General features: G+C 34.1%; 1 protein-coding gene across 3 annotated transcripts; it reads right to left on the bottom strand.

The window, feature by feature from the left end:
* Positions 1-5,421: 5,421 nt before the first annotated feature.
* LOC142540695 (cytochrome P450 CYP72A219-like) lies at positions 5,422-8,170 on the bottom strand. 3 transcript variants are annotated; one of them, XR_012819141.1, is made up of 6 exons: positions 7,825-8,170; positions 7,289-7,509; positions 6,837-7,081; positions 6,232-6,616; positions 5,573-6,132; positions 5,422-5,459 (listed from the first exon to the last, which is right to left on the bottom strand). XR_012819141.1 is itself a non-coding variant. In XM_075647039.1 (5 exons), exons 1-5 carry the CDS (start codon positions 8,093-8,095, stop codon positions 5,698-5,700), a joined length of 1,557 nt encoding a protein of 518 aa, XP_075503154.1. In that variant the 5' UTR covers positions 8,096-8,170; the 3' UTR covers positions 5,526-5,697. The 3 variants fall into 3 exon arrangements, 2 of the variants coding, with proteins under 2 accessions (XP_075503154.1, XP_075503155.1); XM_075647039.1 differs by lacking the exon at positions 5,422-5,459 and having other exon boundaries at positions 5,526-6,132; XM_075647040.1 differs by lacking the exon at positions 5,422-5,459 and having other exon boundaries at positions 5,526-6,132; positions 7,289-7,525; positions 7,825-8,119.
* Positions 8,171-23,614: the final 15,444 nt, after the last annotated feature.

The raw sequence follows: 23,614 nt of genomic DNA, 5'->3' as shown, positions 1-23,614 counted from the left end.
CCTGTCGCCTAGGCGTCACCTAGGTCAAATTTAGAACACTGCTCCTAGCCTTAAGCCACAATCAACTCTCCATCTTTGAAAAATATTTTTGACACTAATAGTGTTGCCTTGTTCAATTGTGAACCTCAAATTTTATTTATTTTTTAATTCAATTTAATTCAAAAAAAGAAATAAAATATCTTTGTTGTAAATAAGAAAGAGAAATGCATTGAAGAAAGTTTTACAAGACAAAGTGTGAAGACGATGTATCAATCAAAACAAAGAAAAATCAGCAAGTTGCAAAGGAAGATGCTCAACAATCTGAAGTTGATGACAATGGATATTTGACTCAATGGTTCGAATAAGTCAAATCCAAGTAGTCTTAAAAGACATTGTTTTCCAATTGTGCGATGACAAAATTAACCTTCTATACACACTTCAAGAATATAATGTAACTCCTATATTAATTTTATCAAATAACTCATCTTTATACTACATTTAAATATTTTGTCCTTTTAATTTTCTCTATACATTTTTTTCCCAATGATTTTATTATAATTTTGTAATTATATTTTTATTGTAATTTCTAATTAAGTAATAAATTATAGTATCACAAAAATATATATGAAAGTTTATTTCTTTTGTTATATTTCAAATTTTGATTGTTAAAATCATACCAATAGTTTAAAATCTATGTTTAATAATTGTTATATGAATTTATTTGATATTTACCATATAATCTTATTTGAATGTGCATTTTTTTACATATGTTGATTTATTTATTATTTTAAAACTTATTTAACAAGAAATTAAGAGTCATCAAAGTTAGTCTACGAAAGATCGATATATAGAATTTATTATCCATGATATAGAATTGTAAAAATAAAAAATAAAAAAATTTTTAGGAGGTTAAATTAAATATTATGGGTTATATTTTACTATCAATATTACTATTTCATTTGTTTTAATATTTTTTTTATGAGTTAGTCACAGTGATTTTAAATTGATAATTATTTGTCTTTAATATGCTTCGCTTTTGTAGATTATGATTTATACATTGATAAAATCCATATTTTGATTGATTTTTAGGTTATTATGTTTTATACGTAGTGTTTGAATACATAATACTTTTAAAAATTTGTTTCAGTTCATTTTGTTCTATATATTATGTTCATTATCATGTATTATATAACATAAAATCAACTGATTGAATTTTAATTTGAGAAACAATTTTGAAAGTAAGTTATATAAGTTCTTATAAACCGTCTAATATGATAAGAAATTAAGCCCATATAAATAACAAAATGATTCAAATTGTTTTTCAGAAAATCAAATTTTTTTAATTTTTATAATATATTTGATATTACGTGCAACGCACGTGCATCATGCTAGTTCCTCGAAATATGTCGATTAAAAATCACAAATTAAGGAGAGTGCTAGATATACTTTTTAATCTCTAGAGTCATTTTCTAGAAATATTTACGAGTACTTTAAAAGTAATTTAGGAAGTTTGAATAACTAGTCAAAAAGTGGAGTTGATACGCCTTGGAAAATGCTAGATTTAATTTATAAATATCCATATTAAATATGCGATGAGTTAACCGAAAATTACAGAAAAAACAATAAAATAAAGTGTATTCCATCACTCAAAATCTCTCATGCAATATTTAAACTTGCCAATAAATAGTTGGAAAAATAAATTGTGAAATCAATTAAAATCTGAAATTAAGATTAAGTCTTCTATTTTTTATATTATATCAGCAAAATATATACTATGTATCATCTAGTGATTAAATTCATATTTTGTAAAAGTAAAAATACTATTGACTCTATTTATTTTATGTTGGTACACACACAATATTAATATTTTAAATGAATAGTTTTTAAAAATATTTAAATGAAAATTTTGATAAATAATATAATATTGTATTTTAATGATATTGTTACTCTTCATAAATTTTTTTTATGAAAACTATGTTGGTTGAAAAAGATATATTTACATGATCATGCATGAGTGTCAACAGCTTGACACAACTTATAGCAATAATGTAACTTTCGCAAAAGATTGCTCATCTCTACACTTCTCTCAAACAAGCACACTCAATTCAACACACATTTACTATATCTTGATCAAATGAGCACATAAAACAAATATAATAAAGAGCAACAAGAATATTAAATCTAGTAAATGAAATTGCACAATTATTTGTAGAGATATGTTTATTTAATCCTCTTATTTCTCTACTCTTTCTATTGAGAAGAATCTATTAATGATTTTCAACATTATCAATTGCTACTACACAAGTTTTTATACCAGGCCTTAAGCCAGCTCCCAACTTCGATATTTATACGATATTATCTCTCAATATATACTAGAAAATTGCATGTACGTTACATATGATAGCTAACTGCAGAAAATTTTTCTGAAATTTAGATAATATTTAAAGACGTTCAAATAACGACATGTTTATGAATATTCATCAATTGAAACAAATCAAACCACAAAAAAATCATGACTATAAACGGTATACGAATCAGAGACGTTCTCTTATCCACGTGACACTTCACAATCTAGTTCTTGCTTGATTTGACAGCTAGCAACTTCTTGTGTAATTTGTTATAATATACACCTTCACCCTTTTGGTAAAATCGCAAAGGTTCTGTTTGAACAAAAAATTTATAGAAAATTTTTATTATTAAAGTGTTTTTTATACACAAAAGTTATAGAAAGTTTTAAAAGTTTTTTTTAAAAAATAATATATGTTTGGACAACTATTTTATAAAAATATTTTTCAGTTAAAAAGATATTTGAACAACTATTTAAAAAAAATGATTTTATAGTTAACAATAATTAAGAAGTTGTTGGGAGAACAACTTTATATGACCCACATTTTTTATTCTAAAAACATAAAAAGTACCTCTAAATTATTCTTAAAAATTATACTTGGAAAACTCTTTTAAATTTTTTTTTTTAGAAAATCTTGTCCAAACATATTCTTTAAGGTTTTTTCACTTATAAACACTAAAAACGTTTTTGTACTTGTCTAAACAAATATCAAGTATCTCATCGTCTTCAATATCTATTCTGACGTTCTTTTTACTCCTCTTCTGGGAGACATGTTTATGTGACATGGTCGTAGTTCGCTTCTCTAACACCACATTTATTTTGCGTTGTTATTCGATGATCTTTCTTTTCCAACTATATATTTTAATGTCGAATGGTTTGTTGGTTTCTCACGACCGTAGCGAAGAACATGTGTTTAATATTCCGTAGATTATACCCTCAGATATAAATCAGTATATGTTATACCCACAGAGGACCAGATTATCTAATTTATTCATAAGTTTAAATTTTTTTATTGCATGTTAATTGCTGCTACATCTTCATTTGTGGACTGCATCTATACATCCACAACGGGATTATATTCGTTAATTATTTTTTATATATAAATTGTGACGATTTGAATATTTTGAATTATTCATGTGTAGAGTAGATTTCCAAAAATCCAAATGTATACAATAAAACAACAGTATGTTAGTGATACTTGTTAAGATTAAAACTTGGACTAACTCAACCCCAAAAGCTAGCTCAAGGGAGGAGGATTGTCCAAGCCCATATATACAACTCCCATGTTATTTATCCAACTGTGGGACAATTAACATACTCCTCTAACGCCTAGGAATGAATATCTGGAAGGTAGAGTTTACAAATGACCCAACTATGGGCAGAACGGATGGCCTAACTATAAGCAGTCCAACACATAACGATGGAACATGAGCTCTGATACCATGTTAAACGGATAACCGCTTTCGGGAGAAGGAATCAATTCATTCAAGTACTAAACTGGAATGTTCTGTACATGCTTTATAATACGAGAGAGAAAAACGTAAGTCCACAAATGCTAAAGACGTAAAACAAAATAGTACATGGGTTGACAATCAACTTGGGTTGGTTGGGCTGGTTTCTGACTTGAGTGTATGGGCTGCCCAACATATACTAACAATACTGATAGAATCTAACTAATTAGATTCAGTATTTTAAACCTTCTTTGAGTGAGGTTCACTTACTTTCAAGAATCAAATGAAGAATTAACAGAAGTACGTAGAATAGGAATGTAGAAGACAAAATGAGAGACGAAAAGAGAGGGTTAGAGAATGCAAATAATTTTTTGTATTCCTCCTTTTTCCCATCACAAACTCCTGTTCATGTAACTTTCTAAGTAGTCATTAACAACTCTTAAAGTTACGTTCTGTGATATCTTAACATGCTACTTGGAAACGTAATCTTTCATCCAACATGGAGCTTTACGAGTCCTTACCGTTTCATCTCCCCACTGACTGCCTTTCTTTGTTTCTTTTTCCGTGCTTCTGGTACTTTCTCAATTTCATCAGTATTTCTAAGTTCTTGAGAATAATCGGCAATAATTTCTTCAGAGTGACCCTCTTTATTTTCAGCCCACTTTCTTAGTACTCCTCGGGACACGGTGTTGTCAATAGGTATGTTCAATAGACTATCAGATACCTTTGATTTATTATCAATTTTTATGATTTATACAATGATTTATTTCAATTAACAATTGATTTCATTCAATGTAGTGGGCTCTAACACCTAAACAAATTATGAATACTTGCTCAATTTCATCACGTAACTTTTCAATCCACATGTCTCGAAAAGAACTTCACTCTAGTACGGAGTGTTTGTCACTTTTTCAAAATCTATAGCTGATGGTAATGGTGCAACTCAAAATTATAATTGCTAGGATCATGCACTTACCACTAGGCCAAAATCTATAGTTGTTAGTTAAAACACAATTTTATTTCCTTGTACTTGTGGCAGCGTAGTGCACAGAATTGAGTACTAATAGGTTGGGCTCTTAGGCTCATGAGTATGGGGAGATGAGATGCGAGTCTATCTACTACTGATGTTTCATATCACTTGGAGATTAGTTTTACCGTTTCTCTACCGTCGGTCACGTTCTAACAGAGACAATATTACCAGTTAAAATCCGACGTCACTTTTTTACGGCCCATCTAGCCAACCAGATCAAGCAGCACAACGTCAACATCTTAACACACAAGAACTTCTCATGATATCATTCATCCAAGTACTATTCTCTCTCATACACGCTTAACCAAACAATATATAATATTCCATTAACTACATGTAGTCATTATGTAATTTTAAATTTGCCTAAAATATCTTTCATTTTATCAAACTAACTACGTAATTTTACTATATTTACTATCATTTTTCTTCATAAATTATCTTATCCCCTAGCATCTCAAAAATTTAAAATTTTTAATTGAAATTTAAAAAACTATTCTTTTGTTTTTTTTACGAAACAGACGCATCTAATTAAATATACAAAATGAATGTCTATGTCTAACCGTTTGCTTTCTGGAAACTACTTTTTTTTTTGGGATGATAGAAATACTAATGTCACAGTACCAAAAATACACTTTAATAAATATTTTCACAGCTTGATAATGTAATATCACCTGTTGAGAATTTTTTTTTTTAAAAAAAAATTATTTGTTTGAGGTCCTTCTGCTAAATCTTAATATATAATACGATTTTTAGCTTATAATTTACATTGATTACATCTTTGTACCATATTTATTTATATTAGCCATACATAGTAGCTTGTCCCTGTCACATTAGCCACACGGTACAGGGTTTTGTTAATACATGGTACAGTATCATTCTGGTTAATTATTTTACTCGATGATTCGCTTTTTCAGAACCAAATGCGCACCATGTTGAGGCTGAAGAATTACATATGCCTGCGGAGCGTGCGTATAGGATGCTGAAAGCTCGAAAGAGAATCGTTGCAGGATCAAAGCCATTGCCATTTTTGCTTCTAACATTGCAAAAGTTTGTCCAAGGCAAATTCGGGGTCCCCAACCGAATGGGAAGAATATGCCTTGGCCTTTTTGTGCCTTAGACACTCCATCGTTGAATCTTTCAGGATTGAACTCCAACGCATCGTCCCCCCAGATCTCGGGCTCGTGATGCAGCAACATTATTGGCATCCACAAATGCGTCCCTTCCGGAAACGTAAATTCCCCTAGCTTCATTTCTTCAGTAGCCCTTCGAGTAAGAGCAACTATAGGTGGGTAAAGCCTCAAGACCTCGTACAAAATCATGGTAACCTGGGAAAAAATACTGCAAGAATTACAAACAAGAGATGCTTGGACAGACATGTATCAAACATTTAGGTAAATGCAAATGTTGTATTGAGAACAACGCACGATTTTCAGGCGATTCAACCCATCAAATCCCGGAGATTGGTTCCAAAAGACTTGCAAAACCTCTTCTCGAGCTCTCGTTTGCCACTCGGGATGTTTACTCAATAAGATCATTGTCCACACGAGTAAAACAGAAGTAGTCTCCTGTCCAGCAAAATAAAACAGTTTGCACTCTTCTACTACTTCGTCAATGGTCATTCCATAACTCTTGTCACCACTTTGTTCGATTTCTTGGAAATTTGATTCCAACAATATGCTTAATAAGTCGTCGTGTCGTGCTTGCCCCGCTTTCATTGCCTTCACCCTTTTACTCAAAATACTCCTTATTGAAGACTGAACTTCTTTTTCAATCTCTTTCATTCTTCTGTGCCTTCTAGTGGGCACAAATCTGAGAAAATTGAAAGCAACAAGATAAGAAATGAGAAGATACAACACGCCCTCACATCTTATCAAACTAAAGAAGATGGTTCAATTCTTGAGAACAGTTTCTTGTCGAATTTCACATATGCTTTGCTTAATGCTGCATCAACTTCGATAATTTGAAGTCTAAAGAAATTATAGTACAGAGATTTAGCGGTGAGGTCACCGAACATTATCTTAGTTGTTACCTCCACCCAGGTATGTATACGGACCGTATAACCTTAGAGAAGTGCTGCATCTGTTCTTTTTGAAGTTCGAATATTCTTCTCCCTTCTTGATAGTTACTACCAAATGCCGTTCTTGATATTGCATCACTCGTTAAATTTTGTAGATGCGGCCACACATCCACCTCACAAGATCCTTCTGGGGACATGCTTTTATCCCATTTGCTCAAAACTTCATCACAACTCGAATAGAAGGCCGGAATCATTAGCTGCTCAAAAACAAAAGAAGCATCAACATATACAGTCCTAGAATTCAGGACAAAATTGCATCGGCCAGCCTATAGCAAGGCTTCCTCCCAATTCTCAACTTGAAATGATAGTATACAGACCATTTTCCTTAATTTTTTTTATCATGATCTGGGAATGGAATCAGTATATAAAGAGTGTGATCCAATAAAAAATAAAAAATAAAAAACCTTCAACTTCTCGAGATGGAAAGCAGGATTGATAAGTTTTCTGTGTTTCGCCCATTTATCTCCCTCATAACTTACTAATCCTTGCGCAAGAAGCTTGGCCAGAGGATTCTCATTTTTGGGCTTCTGGTATATATCACTCTTGGACATAACCTCTTTTACAAGTACAGGATCTGTGATAATAACTATAGGCCTTGACCCAAGCCAAAAAAACGACGCATTTCCTGAAAGGCATGAATACTGATGAATCATGTTATGTTTGAATCCAACTATTACGTTTGAATCAACTTTTTAAACCCGATAACAATCCAAACATATACAGGGAATAATTAATTAAATGTAACATGTGAATATTTTTTTAAAACATGTCATGCTCCACCCTAAAACTTGTAGGGATTTATCCAGTATTTTCGTTTAGGACTAAAACCAACCATTTATCCAGTGTATATATATGTATAAACAAAGCCCAGCATAATAGAGCTTTAAAACTAACTCAGAACACAACAACAAATTCAAGAAAAAGAAATGGCTGGCAATACCATATTTTTGGATGGTTTTGAGGGGAAACGGGATGACCCTTGGCTTGATATCAACATCGACACTGATGGGTTTTGATTTTACTTCTTCAACTATCTTCCGCAGCTCTTTCAAGTCCCCGTAGAGGAATCTGTACGGGTTCCCATGGAAGCCCTGCTTCCTCAACAGTTTCTCCAGCTTCTTCGGCCTCAACCACACCCAATTCGCCACCAGAAGTGCAAAGGCAACAAAAGCTGCGATCATGGAGCACACCAGTTCTTGTGAAATTCCCATCACTGTTGCTCTTGCTTTACTGTGTTTCTCTGGGGGGAGATTAATACAGACTTTTTATGGTTGGAAAAGATTATTGAACACCATTAAAAAAATCATTTTATAAAACTTCTTTTATACGTCAATTATGATTTAAATATATTTTATTGCTTTCACAAACAATATCATAAACTATTTAAAATTTATTAAATAAATTAATTATTTCATTTAAAATTCATTCTATTTTGTGTTCAAACTCATCTCCACGATTACAGCACAAAAGATTTGAACTTTCTTGTATTCCACTAAAACAATGATAATTTATGTGGTGTATATGAATAAAAATATAATTCAGCTAAAATGTTGAACACGTACTAATGTGTGCATGCGTGCCAAAAATTGAACAGTAGATTGAAAATTCAATAAGATACAGGATTGAGCATTTATTGATTTGCCAAAAGTTATACTCGGTGATAACGATGCAATACAATTATTACACTAAACAATATCTCTCAATAATTGCATTAATTGAAATCCAAAAGAATCGAACATGTTGACTTTGGTTCTGATACAAATTATATGAAGTAGGTATCTTGTGAGACGGTCTCACGAATCTTTATCTGTGAGACGTGTCATCCCTACAAATATTCACAATAGAAAGTAATACTCTTAGCATAAAAAGTAATATTTTTTCATGGATGACCTAAATAAGTGATTCATCTTACAAAATACGATCCGTGAGACCGTCTGACACAAGTTTTTGTCAATTGTATGACCGATCGTTTGTCGTTTTACCACAATCTATAGCTAGTGGTAATGATACAACTCAAATATTTTAAATCATAGAACATCTCAAACATCACGTTTCGATTACTCTACTCAGCAAACATGTTTCGATTATTCTACCAAACAAAGATTATTATTTTATTAAACGACTAAAAATAAAACCAAATTTAATGGTTTGAGTTTGGTTAGATCGAATTTTCAAACTCATAGTAAATGTCAGGGTCCTGTGAAACCAACATTTCCCAAAGAAAAGTCCAAGAATAGTGACTTAAGCAATGGCGGATTAGAAGCTCCATTGTTATTTATTTATTTAAATAAATAAAAATATGCGGCCGGTCAGAGCAACTCTCTTTGGCAACATATCTTTAATTATTTTAATATTAGGTTTGTGATGTGTACATATATAAAAGATAATTTAAAAATTAATCAAAATAAAAATTATATATATTATTTGTATATGATTTTGGTCTTTTTAATAATAATAATATGTTAATAAATTTTGATAATAGATTTTTTTTTTCGTGAATAAAAATTGTTAAATCAAATAAGAATAAATCTGATATTGATAAAAAGACAATCAGGATGTCAGACTTTGTTAATAATAAAGTATAAACTAATTACTGAATAAAAAAAATTCCATGAATTCCTTATTTTAATATAATTAATTTGTTTAATACCATAACAAATGATAAAATTCCTTATTTTAATATGATTAATTTGTTTGCAGGAATATTATTCATTGAATACATGGATATCTAATATATTTCACGTAGAATTCAAATATATGAATTTCATTCAACGATATATATTATAAAGAAAATGTTGTTCAACCAGCCCTACGTATATTTTTTCTTCCGGAATACAAAGTTTATACAACCGTTTCAGGATACAATCCATGCTATATATGTATTCTGATTATATGTATTTTGATGTATCTTTAACCACAAAATCTATTTTGATGAAAATTTTATATTAAAATAGTGCGATTTATGCACCAAATACAATATTTATCTCCAACTCATTTACTTAAAATCTTACACTAAAAAGAATATTCTCTAAATACTCTTTTTATTTTACATATATTAGTTATTATCTTTTATTTAATATATTTTTAATTATGACTTATATTTGTATTATATAATAAATATCATATTATTAATAAATTTAAATAATGATATTTAAGTTTATAATTTAATTATATAATATAAATTAAATTATATATAATATGAATTAGTATACGAAATGTATTTAAATTGAAAATTCCGAATACAAATTTAAACATAATACAGATACAATTTCAAATATAATAAAAATACAATTTCAAACATTTGAATCACTATATTCATCTCACAAATAATCAATTAAAGCATTCTGTATTGCGAAATAAGCATCTTTGTCTTTTATTCTTTTATATCGACTGAGAAATTCTTGAAATTTGATATGCTCATCAACAACCATTTATACGTCCAGAGTTGGTGCTTCTTTCGCATCTTGAATTGGTGCACCAATGTTACGTTCATCTTCGATAATCTTATTGTACATTATGATACATGATTTCATTATGTCATGTAAATGAGGTTTCTTCCAACTACGTGCTGGATATGCCACAATTGCAAATCGTGATTGAAGAACGCCAAATGCGTGTTCCATGTCTTTACTACAAGATTCTTGTTTCATTGCAAAATATTTTTTTCCGGACCCCTTAGATAATGTTAGATGATGTACACAACAACCAACTCTTGCTCTTGAGCTATAACATTTAAAACTGATTTTATTTTTTTTCAAAATGCTCAGCAATATTCATACAATTGTTTTATGTTTCATCTTCATTTTCCGATAATGAATATGAGCTAGAAGACGATACATGAGATTGGAAATGAGAATTATTTTCAAGATATTGAGATTGTAAAATGTGTGGTGCGGAAAATAGGATAATTTGATCACATTATATAATAGTTGTTAAGTATATGATATTTAGGTGGATTATATTCATATCTATATCAGGAGTATTGGATTAGATTTCATATCTACATCAGGAGCGTTGGATGGATTTCATTCCTATATACACCAGGACCATTGGATTAGACTTCATGTCTAGATCATGGTCGTTTGTTGGATTTCATTCATTTCTACATCAGGACCATTAGTTTATATTTCCTATCTAGATCATGTCCGTTTGATGGATTACATTTCTATCTACATCAGGACCGTATGATTATATTTCTTATCTAGATCATAACAGTTTGATTAGATTCCAATCCTATTTACAAAAGCATCGTTAGATCATATTGCATGTAATTTTGATCATTTGATAAGATTACAATCTTATTGTATTTTTAGTATAAATAAACTATATTCGGATCATAAAATCATGACACCTACATTCTCAATCTTATTATCTTTTCCAAGCAAGTTAATGGCATTCAATACTAGAACTGCTTCTTACATCGTTGAAGAAGACCTGATTCTATGTCATGTATTTTTTGACATGAGACAAAATCACATCACATGTATCAACCAATCCAAAGACCAGTTTTGGACTCGTGTCGAAGAAACTTACAACATCACCAAACCAAACTCTCTACAAGTACGTAGCAAAATATCAATGCAATGTCACATGAAAGTTGCACTCGGTCACTTTGGAAGATTAAGAGGATGTATTCACTAAATTGAAACTCTCAAACCAAGTGGTCAATCTGAAGAGGATATTGTAAGTATTTTTATATAGATTATTTTCGTTACTATTTAAACTCTTATACGAGTCGTGTATTTTCGTGCAGTTGAATAGAGCAAAAGATCTTTTCATGCAAAATATTAATTATAGTAAATGATTCAAATTTGATCATGTGTGGCCTATTATGAAAGAGATTGAAAAATTCTTTAGTGACATCAATCCATCGAGCCCAGTACCTAAAATTCACGTTACAAACTTGGATTCTTCACAGTCAAAAACTCAGACACCAGATATTTCAATATCAGGTTCTCCTGGATTGCATAGTTAAATTAAAGGAAAAAAAAGACGACAACATTTCAGAATTATTATCTACAATGAAACAAGGACATCACAATCTTATGAATATACTAGAAAATGGTTCCACTAAACTTCAACAACATTGTGATATTCAAATACTAAAATCGCAAAATGAAAAATTGAAATTAGAAAATCAACAAAATAAAATTGAAACTCGACAACAAGAAATGCCATTGGTTGCCCTTCAAGAGGAGAATAGAGTTCTGTACATGGATTTAAGCACAATTGACGATCCAGAAATGCGTGAAATAGTTTCGAATTGAACGAGAAAAAAATATGCAAAAAAGAGAAAGACACGGACAACAAGATGTTGACACGTTTGGAAAATATTTGGGTGATTTTGGAGGATCCGGATCAAATTTACTAGATTATTGATTATCTAGTTTGTTTATTTTCTAAATGTATTTTCCTTTCAATTATTGTCTTTGTATTTGCAATTTGTATTTGAATTATATGTTTCAATTTGTATTTGTATTTCAATTATGTGTTTCAATTTAGTTATGAATTGTATTGTTATATTAATTTTTTGCATTTGTATTAAATTATAATTTATAAATCATTAAATCAAATTATTTCTTAATTATTAATAGTTAACATAAATAAATAAATATTAAAAAAGTCAATAATTAAACATTTACTTGTTAAATTAATGAATAACTTTAATTAATTTTTTATGTTTAAATATATAATTATTAAATTAATAAAATAAATATTAAATAGTTGGAGATGGCCTGAAACGAGTATAAATCTTTTGTTATAATCCGTGCATCATACAAACGTCGTTTTCTGTATTGTGTCACTCGTGCCCACACGTACGTCCAACTCGCAAGATCCTTCCGGGGACTGTTTTAACATATATGTTGTTTAACATGTCATGCTATATCCTCTTATTTTTTACTTTTTATTGCTTTGGTAAGATAGTTCTCATAATTAAATACATATATATTCATGTAGCATATGATAATAATAAATACAAAATAGAGGGGTGAAATTTGGGGCTGATTGATAAAGATTTTAGGATTCTATTTTATAATATTTGTGGTTATCTAAAATTATTATCCCTAATTTTGTGTTTATCTTAATTAAGTTTATAATGATTGCAGATTTGAATTGAAGAAGAAAAAAATGCATAATTTGGGAGATAATATGATTTTGCAAGAATTCAAAAGCAACAAAATACCAAGAGGAAGGAAATAAAATATTCTTATATTTTATTCCTTGATAATGTTGAAATTTTGGAAGAAAATCTGTGCAGATATTGAGAGAGTAAGCCTCAAAATTGAAAAATAAAATATTATCTACAATTTTAAACATGAGAAGAGCTTCAAAGATTTAAAGGATGAGGCCCATGAAGAATTATAAAAGGTAGCGTACGTGAGCAGAAAAAGGAGACGCATTAAAGAGAAAAAATCAGCGCGGAAGAGAGAGGCAGAGAAGCAAGGAGGAAGAGAGAAAGCGTACATATACGTGAACAGAGAGAGAAAAGAAGAGAGAGGTAGAGGAGAGAAGAGAGGAAAGAGAACATAAGTGAACAGAAGGGAGGAGATCCATAACAGCAGAGGAGAGATGCAGAAGAGAGAAGACAGAAGTGCAGAATAGAAGATTAACGAAAGACAACACCAGGGAAGAAGAAGAGAAAAGAAACAGGGAGGAAGACAGAGGTAAAAGCTGGAGGAATTCCTCGTCACACGCCACAAATCACTGAGAATTCCTTTCACTCATCCTTAATTTTGTTTTCTTCTATGAACTTAAATATGACTTTTCACTTCTATTTTGAATTCATGTAATAATTTTCTTTATGCTAAGAGCATAATAGGGCCAAACAATACTTTATTTGATATTTTTTTTATTTTCATTATATTATTTTTCTAGATTTTAATTATTGATTGACGTTGATTTAATATTTCTTGTTAATAGACTGAAGTTATTTACATGTATGTTGATTAATCACGAATCGGAATATGATTGATTAAATATAGCAACAAAGACGTCATCAACACATGGTTAAACTGATTAGAAATAATATTCGGTTTCAGTGTGCGGTTTTAGGTGAAAACCGAAATTCCACGAAGATTTATTGCATTTAGATATAATTAAATTCAATTAGAAATAATTGGACTGTTAGATTTAAATAGGTTTATTAACTCGAGGAATCGTTTAATAAATAAATTTGAGGATTTCACCGTGATTGTCAAGAATTAAATAATTAATTGGATTTTAACACGTGTCAACATAGTAGAGTCTGGTATCGTTGTGTATCTTAGTTATTTATTTGAATTTGAATCCCTCCTTGATATCTTAATCCGTCGTTTTTAATTGATAAGATTTTATTTAATATTTTAGATTAATAATCCACATATCATCTTTTTATTTATTTTGTCTAGCTTAAGTTAAGTATTATAAATTCTAGTAATTAAATATTAGTCTCTGTGGGATCGATACTTGGACCCATCATCCATTTACTATAACTTGACTTAGTCCGCTTGCTAGAATTATTCCAACCGAAATCGTTGGTCAAGTTTTTGGCGCCGTTGCCGGGGACTAATTTATTTAATATTAGAATAAATTATTTGCTTGAGACTAGACTATTTTTTTTATTTTCAAAAAAAAATCATCGATTTTTATCTAATTTATTTAATTTATATTTATTTTATTGCGAGGTACTTCGAGATGGATCATCGTGGAGTGTTCACGAATTTTGCCCAACAATACTCAGAACCATTCTATGCTGCTTGGGGGAGATTCAATGATCTGGCAAACAACTTTCGGTTTCATGATTTGTCAAACTACACTCTTATTCAATTTTTTTATTTTGGTTTGGATGATGCAACAAGAAGTTGGGTAAATTATGGGGCTTTGGCAACTGGTAGTCACTTATTTAATAGAGAATACAACAATGCGATGCACTTGTTAAATGATATGACAAATTTCGACTACCACTGGCATTGTAATCCTTCACTGCAGGGTTGGAGTCACCAATATCCTCCACAATTTTGCCCCAATTTTGTAAACTAACCATGTAACGCTCTGACCGGTTTTGATAAAATAGCAGCGGAATACTAAAAATTTTACTTGAAGGGAGGAAGGATTAAAAATTTCTTGACATAAAAACATTTACAATCAAAAGTATATACATGATCAATGAAATGATACAACAAAAATACAAAATATCATTTTTGTGATCATGTCCCATTGCTAGCAAAAATAGCCTTCTTCTTTCCTTCTCTCATGCATATGACCCCGACTTCAATCAACGTCCTGGCTCGTCGCTCTTGTCTGCATCACATGAAATAACTGAAATGAGTATAAAACTCAGCAAGTGGAACTCTTACATAGCAATGGACATATATATATCATACTCTGTAAAACATGGCTTTGAAATCATTAAATACTATCAACTCTTGAAATATGAATAACATAGCATAATATAACAATAAGATGATATTTCTCTTTTCTCTGTTAGATTGATATCTATATAGTATCTATGTCTCTGTACCTATATCCCATCGATATACATCGATAACACTGAGGGATATAAGCCTATGGTCGTTGATCAACTAATTCCATGCAATCTCTGACTATGTATCTATCAATCCAATAAATTATTTAAACTCTCTCTTTGGCATTAAATCAAACACTTTGAAGACTCTTTTCTCTTGTATTCCCTTTTTCACAATTGAGACATAAAATGCCTCCATAATATACAACAAAGTGTATCAATACATACCACGAATCAAATGAAGGGAATAACACATTAAAACCATTGAAACACCATACATATATTATCATGTGAGCACAAAGAATGAAATTCCACTTACTACCAATAGAACCCTTGAATATAATCTCTTGGTACACAACCTACAACAATAAACCATGTATTGCACCATTATCATCTCAATAATCACAAACTCATACCATTAAATCCATAAAACCAACACAATCCACAAACCCAATACTTCTCCCAACACCAAAACCAAGAAATAAACAAACCCATAAGCTTACCTTAGTTCTTAGAACCCACAATAACTTTGCTCCCACTACAAAACTCCAACAAGATGCAAGAATCAAAGAGATGAAGTGAAAGGAAATGGAACCCTAGCCTTCACTTGAGCTGCAAACCGAGAGAATGGAGAGAAATGAGAGTAATGAGAGTAACTCTACCATTTATATCACTTAAATCTCGAAAACACGCTTCTACTGTTCACCGACCGCGGGTGCGCTATACCTTCGGCACCTCATTCAAAAATTCGAAAATGACGACCGCGGGTGCGGTAACTCTTACACCGCGGGTGCGGTGTGTCTTCGGCAACTCAACCAAAAATCTGAAATAACGACCGCGGGTGCGGTCTTCTTTTGAGCGCGGGTGCACTGACCATACCGCGGGTGCACTGCATAAAGGAGTGCGGGTGCACTCTCCTCTGAACCAACAATACTCTTCGCAACTAAACCGAATCGCAACGTCACTTCTCTTCATATATTGGAAACACTCCCAACAAGAAAGTTGCACCTCTATAACATATCTAACCACTCCAATTGGCCTCATACCAATCGGCTCAACATACAAATTACCATGAATTAAATCGCAACGACGCTACAATATAACCACACAACATCTATAATCAACAATACTATAAACCATAGATCACAACTCTTAACATCTAAACCATGCTTAAACTTGACCAAATAGTCTATAAACATACGAAATCTTAAACCGTACCGTTCACCAGTCTTGGATATTACAACCTCACCTCCTTAAAGGAATTTCATCCCCGAAATTGACGTCACTGCGAAAACAACTCAGGATACTTTTCTTTCATCTCATCCTCTGGTTCCCACGTGGCTTCTTCAATCAAATGATTCCTCCAAAGGACTTTAACAATGCCGATCTCTTTGTTTCTCAACACTTTAATTTTGCGATCCAGAATCTGGACCGGAATCTCTTGATAAGTCAAATTCGGCGTCAAATCCAATGGCTCGTGGCGAAGAACATGGGAAGGATTCGCAATATACTTCCTGAGCATGGAGACATGAAAAACATTATGAACTCTATCAAGATCTGGCGGTAGGGCTAACCTGTAAGCTCGATCACCAACTCTATCCAAGATCTCAAATGGGCCAATAAATCTCGGACTCAACTTTCCCTTCTTGCCAAACCGCATCACACCCTTAAGAGGTGCAATCTTCAAAAACACATGGTCTCCAACCTCAAACTGCAACGGCCTTCACCTGACATCAGCATAACTCTTCTGTCTTGTCTGTGCTGTCTTCATCCTCTCTTGAATAACAGCAACAACATCAGCTGTCTGTTGGACCAACTCTGGACCCAACATCTTCCTCTCACCAATCTCATCCCAATACAAAGGAGATCTACACTTTCTGCCATAAAGTGCTTCATACGGTGCCATGCCAATCGTCGCTTGGTAGCTATTATTGTACGTGAACTCAACAAGAGGCAATTTGGAATCCCAGCTACCAGGATAATCGATAGTACAAGCTCTGAGCATATCCTTTAAAATCTGAATAACTCTCTCTTATTGACCGTCGCTCTGGGGGTGATATGCTGTACTAAAAGCTAACCGTGTACCCATAGCTCTGTGCAAACTCTTCCAAAACTCTGAAGTAAATCTAGGGTCACGATCAGACACGATCGACACAGGAACACCATGAAGTCTAACAATCTCTGCTATGTACTCTTCGGCATACTGGTTCATAGAGTACGTCGTCTTGACTGGAAGAAAATGCGCTGACTTGGTCAACCGATCAACAATAACCCAAATAGAGTTAAAACCTTTCTGCGTTCTTGAAAGACCAGTCACGAAGTCCATCGTAATGTGCTCCCATTTCCATTGAGGAATCGGTAATGATAGCAATGTCCCAGCAGGTCTCTGATGTTCGATCTTCACCTGCTGACAAGTTAGGCACTGAGAAATAAACATGGCAATATCCTTCTTCATACCTGGCCACCAATAGTGTCTACGAAGATCCTGATACATCTTAGTGCTACCTGGATGTATTGAGTATGGCGTGGTATGTGCCTCTGTCAAGATGTCTCGCCGAATATCATCACCAGCAGGAATACATATACGGCCTCTGAATGTCACCAAACCATCTCCATTCATCTCAAACTCTGAATTACCTCTCTCTTCTGCTCTAGCTCTCATCTCTATCGACCGTGCATCAATGGCTTGCTCTCTACGGATCCTGTCTGTCAAAGTAGCCCGAATGATCAACGCTGAAAAACGAGCAATGGTACCCGGAACCACCAAAGCTATCTCTTCTCGCTGCAAGTCTAACAACAATGGCTTCTGAACTTCTGAATCAAAGAACTCAAAGAAGAACTCGACTTACGGCTCAAAGCATCCGCTACAACATTCGCTTTCCCTGGGTGGTAACTAATAGTCACATCATAGTCTTTGACAAGCTCTAACCACCGTCTCTGCCGCATATTGAGTTCTTTCTGAGAAAACAAATACTTCAAACTCTTGTGGTCCGTGAAAATTTCACACTTTTCGCCATACAAATAATGTCTCCAAATTTTCAGGGCGAAAACCACAGCTGCCAATTCCAGATCATGCGTAGGATAATTCTTCTCGTAGTCCTTCAACTGGCGAGAAGCATAGGCTATAACCTTTCCACGTTGCATCAGCACTGCACCGACGCCCTTCTTCGACGCATCAGTGTAAACAACAAAGTCCTCTGAACCACTGGGTAATGCAAGTACAGGAGCTGACGTCAACTTATCTTTCAACTCTTGGAATCCACTCTGGCATTCATTGGACCACTCAAACTTCACAGTCTTCCTCGTCAGATTGGTTAACGGCAGGGCAATCTTGGAGAAATCTGAAATAAAACGACGATAATAACCCGCCAAACCAAGAAAATTGCGTACCTCTGATACAGTGGTAGGAATAGGCCATTTCTGAATCGCCTCTATCTTCACAGGATCAACAGCTATACCATCCTTCGAGACAACATGGCCTAAGAAAGAAATCTGCCCAACCAGAACTCGCATTTCTTCAACTTAGCATACAACCTCTTCTCTCTCAACAACTGAAGCACAACTCTGAGGTGCTCTGAATGAAACTCTCTGGTCTTGGAATAAATCCATATGTCATCGATGAAAACAATGACAAAGATATCCAAATACGGCTTGAACACTCGGTTCATCAGATCCATGAAGACTGAAGGAGCATTAGTCAGACCAAAAGACATCACAAGAAATTCATAATGACCATACCTGGCCCGAAACGCCGTCTTAGGGATATCAGACTCCCTAACCTTCAACTGATAATAGCCAGATCGCAGATCAATATTCGAAAACATTGTAGCCCCCTGCAGTTGGTCAAAAAGATCGTCTATCCGTGGCAATGGATACTTATTCTTGATAGGCACTTTGTTGATCTCTCTGTAATCAATGCAAAGCCGCAAAGACCCATCTTTCTTTTTAACAAAAAGAACCGGAGCTCCCCAAGACGAAGAACTCGGCCGAATGAAACCTTTATCCAAAAGATCCTGCAACTGCGTCTTCAACTCTTTCATCTCTGTTGGGACCATTCTATACGGAGCCTTAGAAATAGGAACCGTACCTGGAACTAGATCAATCACAAACTCTACATCTCTGTCCGGCGATAAACCCGGCACATCATCCTCAAATACCTCGGGAAACTCTCTCACAACATCAATATCATCAATATTCAACTTCACAATTCTATCCATATCAACAATTGAAGCCAAAAACCCATCACAACCTCTAAACAACAACTTCTTAGCCTCAAGACACGAAATAAAAGGAAGGACCAGCGAAGTACCTGCACTGGCGAGCATACCTTCCTTATTGCCATCATCTGCAAATTTCACCGTCTTAGCAATGCAATCAATCACTGCACGATAGGTTGATAGCCAATCCATGCCAAGTATAATATCAAACGCAACCATCGGAATAACAATCAAATCGGCAAAAACCACTCGCTCATCAATTTGAACAGAGCACGCATACACAATAGATGTCGGGCACAACACATCCCCTGAAGGCAAAACAACATTAAATTGGAGGGGAATAACACAAGGAACTATACCCAAAGATCTCAAAAATAGTTCAGACATAAAAGAATGAGAAGCACCTGTATCAATCAATGTCGTAGCTACTCTGCCTAAAATTAAAATAGTGCTAGAGATCACAGAAAAATCATGGTTTATACCTTCCTTTGTCATGGTGAAAATGCGACCCTGCACCTTCTCTTTACTCGCTCATCTTGGACAATCCTTGGCAATATGGCCTGCAGTGCCACATCGATAACAAGTATGAGTACCAAATCTGCACTCTCCCCGATGATGCCTACTGCACTGGGACACAATGGCTTCTCGGGATCAAATGGAACTGCCGGTGCTTTCGAACTCGACTCTATCTTGCCTTTCCCCTTGAAGTTGCCCTTACCTCTTTGGTTCGAACCCTGGCCTCTTTGAGCAATAGCCTGCTGCCTCGCCTGTCTATCTCTAGCAATATCTTTCTCATCTTGCTCGGCCAACAAAGCCTTAGCCACAATCTCTTTGAATGTCACCGCCTTCGACATATTGATGTCCCTTCTGATCTCTGCTCTAAGGCCTCTAATGAAATGAGCACCCTTGTCTTTGTCGTTGGAAGCAATATATGGGGCAAACAGACAGCCCTCCTCGAATTTCAGAATATACGCATCAACATTCATACCTCCCTGTCGAAGCTCCAAAAACTCAGTCACCTTCCGAGCTCGAAGTGCATCAGGGAAGTACTTGTCATAGAAAAGATCAGTGAAATCTTGCCACTTCAATGCCGGAACATCAACACCTACCTTGGTAGCATTCCACCAAATGCGTGCAGCTTTGACTAACATGAACACTGCACAACCAATTATGTCTTTGTCTTCATACTTGAGATGATCAAATATAGCCTCAAGTGCTTTGATCCACTCTACGGCCACCAACGGATCAGTGCTTTCTGCAAACTCAGGCGGATCCATCCTCTTGAAAGCAGTAAATATCCCATCGGTTCCAACTGCTTGAACCACTTGACCTCTCCCTTGACCTCTACCTTGTCCTGTACCTTGCAAACGTAGCAACTGTTGGATCTGCTCACTGTGGACCTTGGCTTGCTCTTTCAGTAGCTTGCCGAACTCATCGACAACTCTAGAGGAAGAACTATCCTCACCCTCTGAAGCCTTTCTCTTAGGAGGCATACTCCTACAATGTGCTCACAAAATACATATTAATAGATAACAATGAATAGATATAGAAGAAGACATACCCGGACTGCTGAAAGTAGACGAAGTCATATGCATTGGTCCGAAGAACGGTGCTCTGATACCATTAAATGTAACGCTCTGATCGGTTTTGATAAAATAGCAGCGGAATACTAAAAATTTTACTTGAAGGGAGGAAGGATTAAAAATTTCTTGACATAGAAACATTTACAATCAAAAGTATATACATGATCAATGAAATGATACAACAAAAATACAAAATATCATTTTTGTGATCATGTCCCATTGCTAGCAAAAATAGCCTTCTTCTTTCCTTCTCTCAAGCATGACCCCGGCTTCAATCAACGTCCTGGCTCGTCGCTCTTGTCTGCATCACATGAAATAACTGAAATGAGTATAAAACTCAGCAAGTGGAACTCTTACATAGCAATGGACATATATATATATCATACTCTGTAAAACATGGCTTTGAAATCATTAAATACCATCAACTCTTGAAACATGAATAACATAACATAATATAACAATAAGATGATATTTCTCTTTTCTCTGTTGGATTGATATCTATAAAGTATCTCTGTCTCTGTACCTATATCCCATCGATATACATCGATAACTCTGAGGGATATAAGCCTATGGTCGTTGATCAACTAATTGCATGCAATCTCTGACTATGTATCTATCAATCCAATAAATCATTTAAACTCTCTCTTTGGCATTAAATCAAACACTTTGAAGACTCTTTTCTCTTGTATTTCTTTTTTTACAATTGAGACATAAAATGCAACAAAGTGTATCAATACATATCACGAATCAAATGAAGGGAATAGCACATTAAAACCATTGAAACACCATACATATATTATCATGTGAGCACAAGGAATGAAATTCCACTTACTACCAATAGAACCCTTGAATATAATCTCTTGGTACACAACCTACAACAATAAACCATGTATTGCACCATTATCATCTCAATAATCACAAACCCATACCATTAAATCCATAAAACCAACACAATCCACAAACCCAATACTTCTCCCAACACCAAAACCAAGAAATAAACAAACCCATAAGCTTACCTTAGTTCTTAGAACCCACAATAACTTTGCTCACACTACAAAACTCCAACAAGATGCAAGAATCAAAGAGATGAATTGAAAGGAAATGGAACCCTAGCCTTCACTTGAGCTGCAAACCGAGAGAATGGAGAGAAATGAGAGTAATGAGAGTAACTCTACCATTTATATCACTTAAATCTCGAAAACACGCTTCTGCTGTTCACCGACCGCGGGTGCGCTAGCCCTTGCACCGCGGGTACGCTATACCTTCGGCGCCTCATTCCAAAATTCGAAAATGACGACCGCGGGTGCGGTGTGTCTTTGGCAACTCAACCAAAAATCTGAAATAACGACCGCGGGTGCGGTCTTCTTTTGAGCGCGGGTGCACTGACCATACCGCGGGTGCACTGCATAAAGGAGTGCGGGTGCACTCTCCTCTGAACCAACAATACTCTTCGCAACTAAACCGAATCGCAACGTCACTTCTCTTCATATATTGGAAACACTCCCAACAAGAAAGTTGCACATCTATAACATATCTAACCACTCCAATTGGCCTCATACCAATCGGCTCAACATACAAATTACCATGAATTAAATAGCAACGACGCTACAATATAACCACACAACATCTATAATCAACAATACTATAAACCATAGATCACAACTCTTAACATCTAAACCATGCTTAAACTTGACCAAATAGTCTATAAACATACGAAATCTTAAACCGTACCGTTCACCAGACTTGGATATTACAAACCATTTGAGCAACAAAGAGAGCGTAGTGCACATTTAGATGAAATCATGGCCCAGTGGGAGAAGATGACCAATTCTTTGTGTTTCATCGATGAACAGATTGAGCTTCTAATGCAACCAGTGTCCAAAATCAAACAAGAGGACGAAGCGATTTTTTTCGATCAATTAATGACCAATCAGGAAGAAGAAGTATATGAGCAATCCCTATGCAAAGATGAGGCAGAAGTGAAGCTGGAAGAATTCCTATGCGAAGATGAGACAGAAGAGAAGTTGGAGGTTGTAGAAGAACACAAGTCGAAGGATTTGAACTCATATATGGTCTTAACATATATTCCACCAGCAGATTCTTTATTTCCATCAACGCAAACTCAAGAATATTACATCCTCTACGAGCTTTATCACGGATTAGATTGTTCTTCCCCTCAAAATCAATTTTTACCGAGTGCTGTTGGAGCGACGAGCGTGCAATGTCAATATCATGCCAAGCTTGATGGCACATATAATCAAGATCCATATGTAATATTGTACGATATTTACTATTGGCGGAAGCCGCTGTTTGATGGATACTTCTCCGTAGTCAAGCTATAGACAATGAATTTAGCGCTTGCTGGGAGGCAACCCAGTGATTTATTTTATTTCATGTTGTTTCATCTTTTATTTTTATTTTTATTTT

Source organism: Primulina tabacum, chromosome 3 (assembly GCF_025594145.1).
Source record: "Primulina tabacum isolate GXHZ01 chromosome 3, ASM2559414v2, whole genome shotgun sequence".
NCBI classification, from domain to species: domain Eukaryota; kingdom Viridiplantae; phylum Streptophyta; class Magnoliopsida; order Lamiales; family Gesneriaceae; genus Primulina; species Primulina tabacum.
Note: the sequence above shows the minus strand (reverse complement) of the source record. Positions and strands in the feature narration are given on the sequence as shown.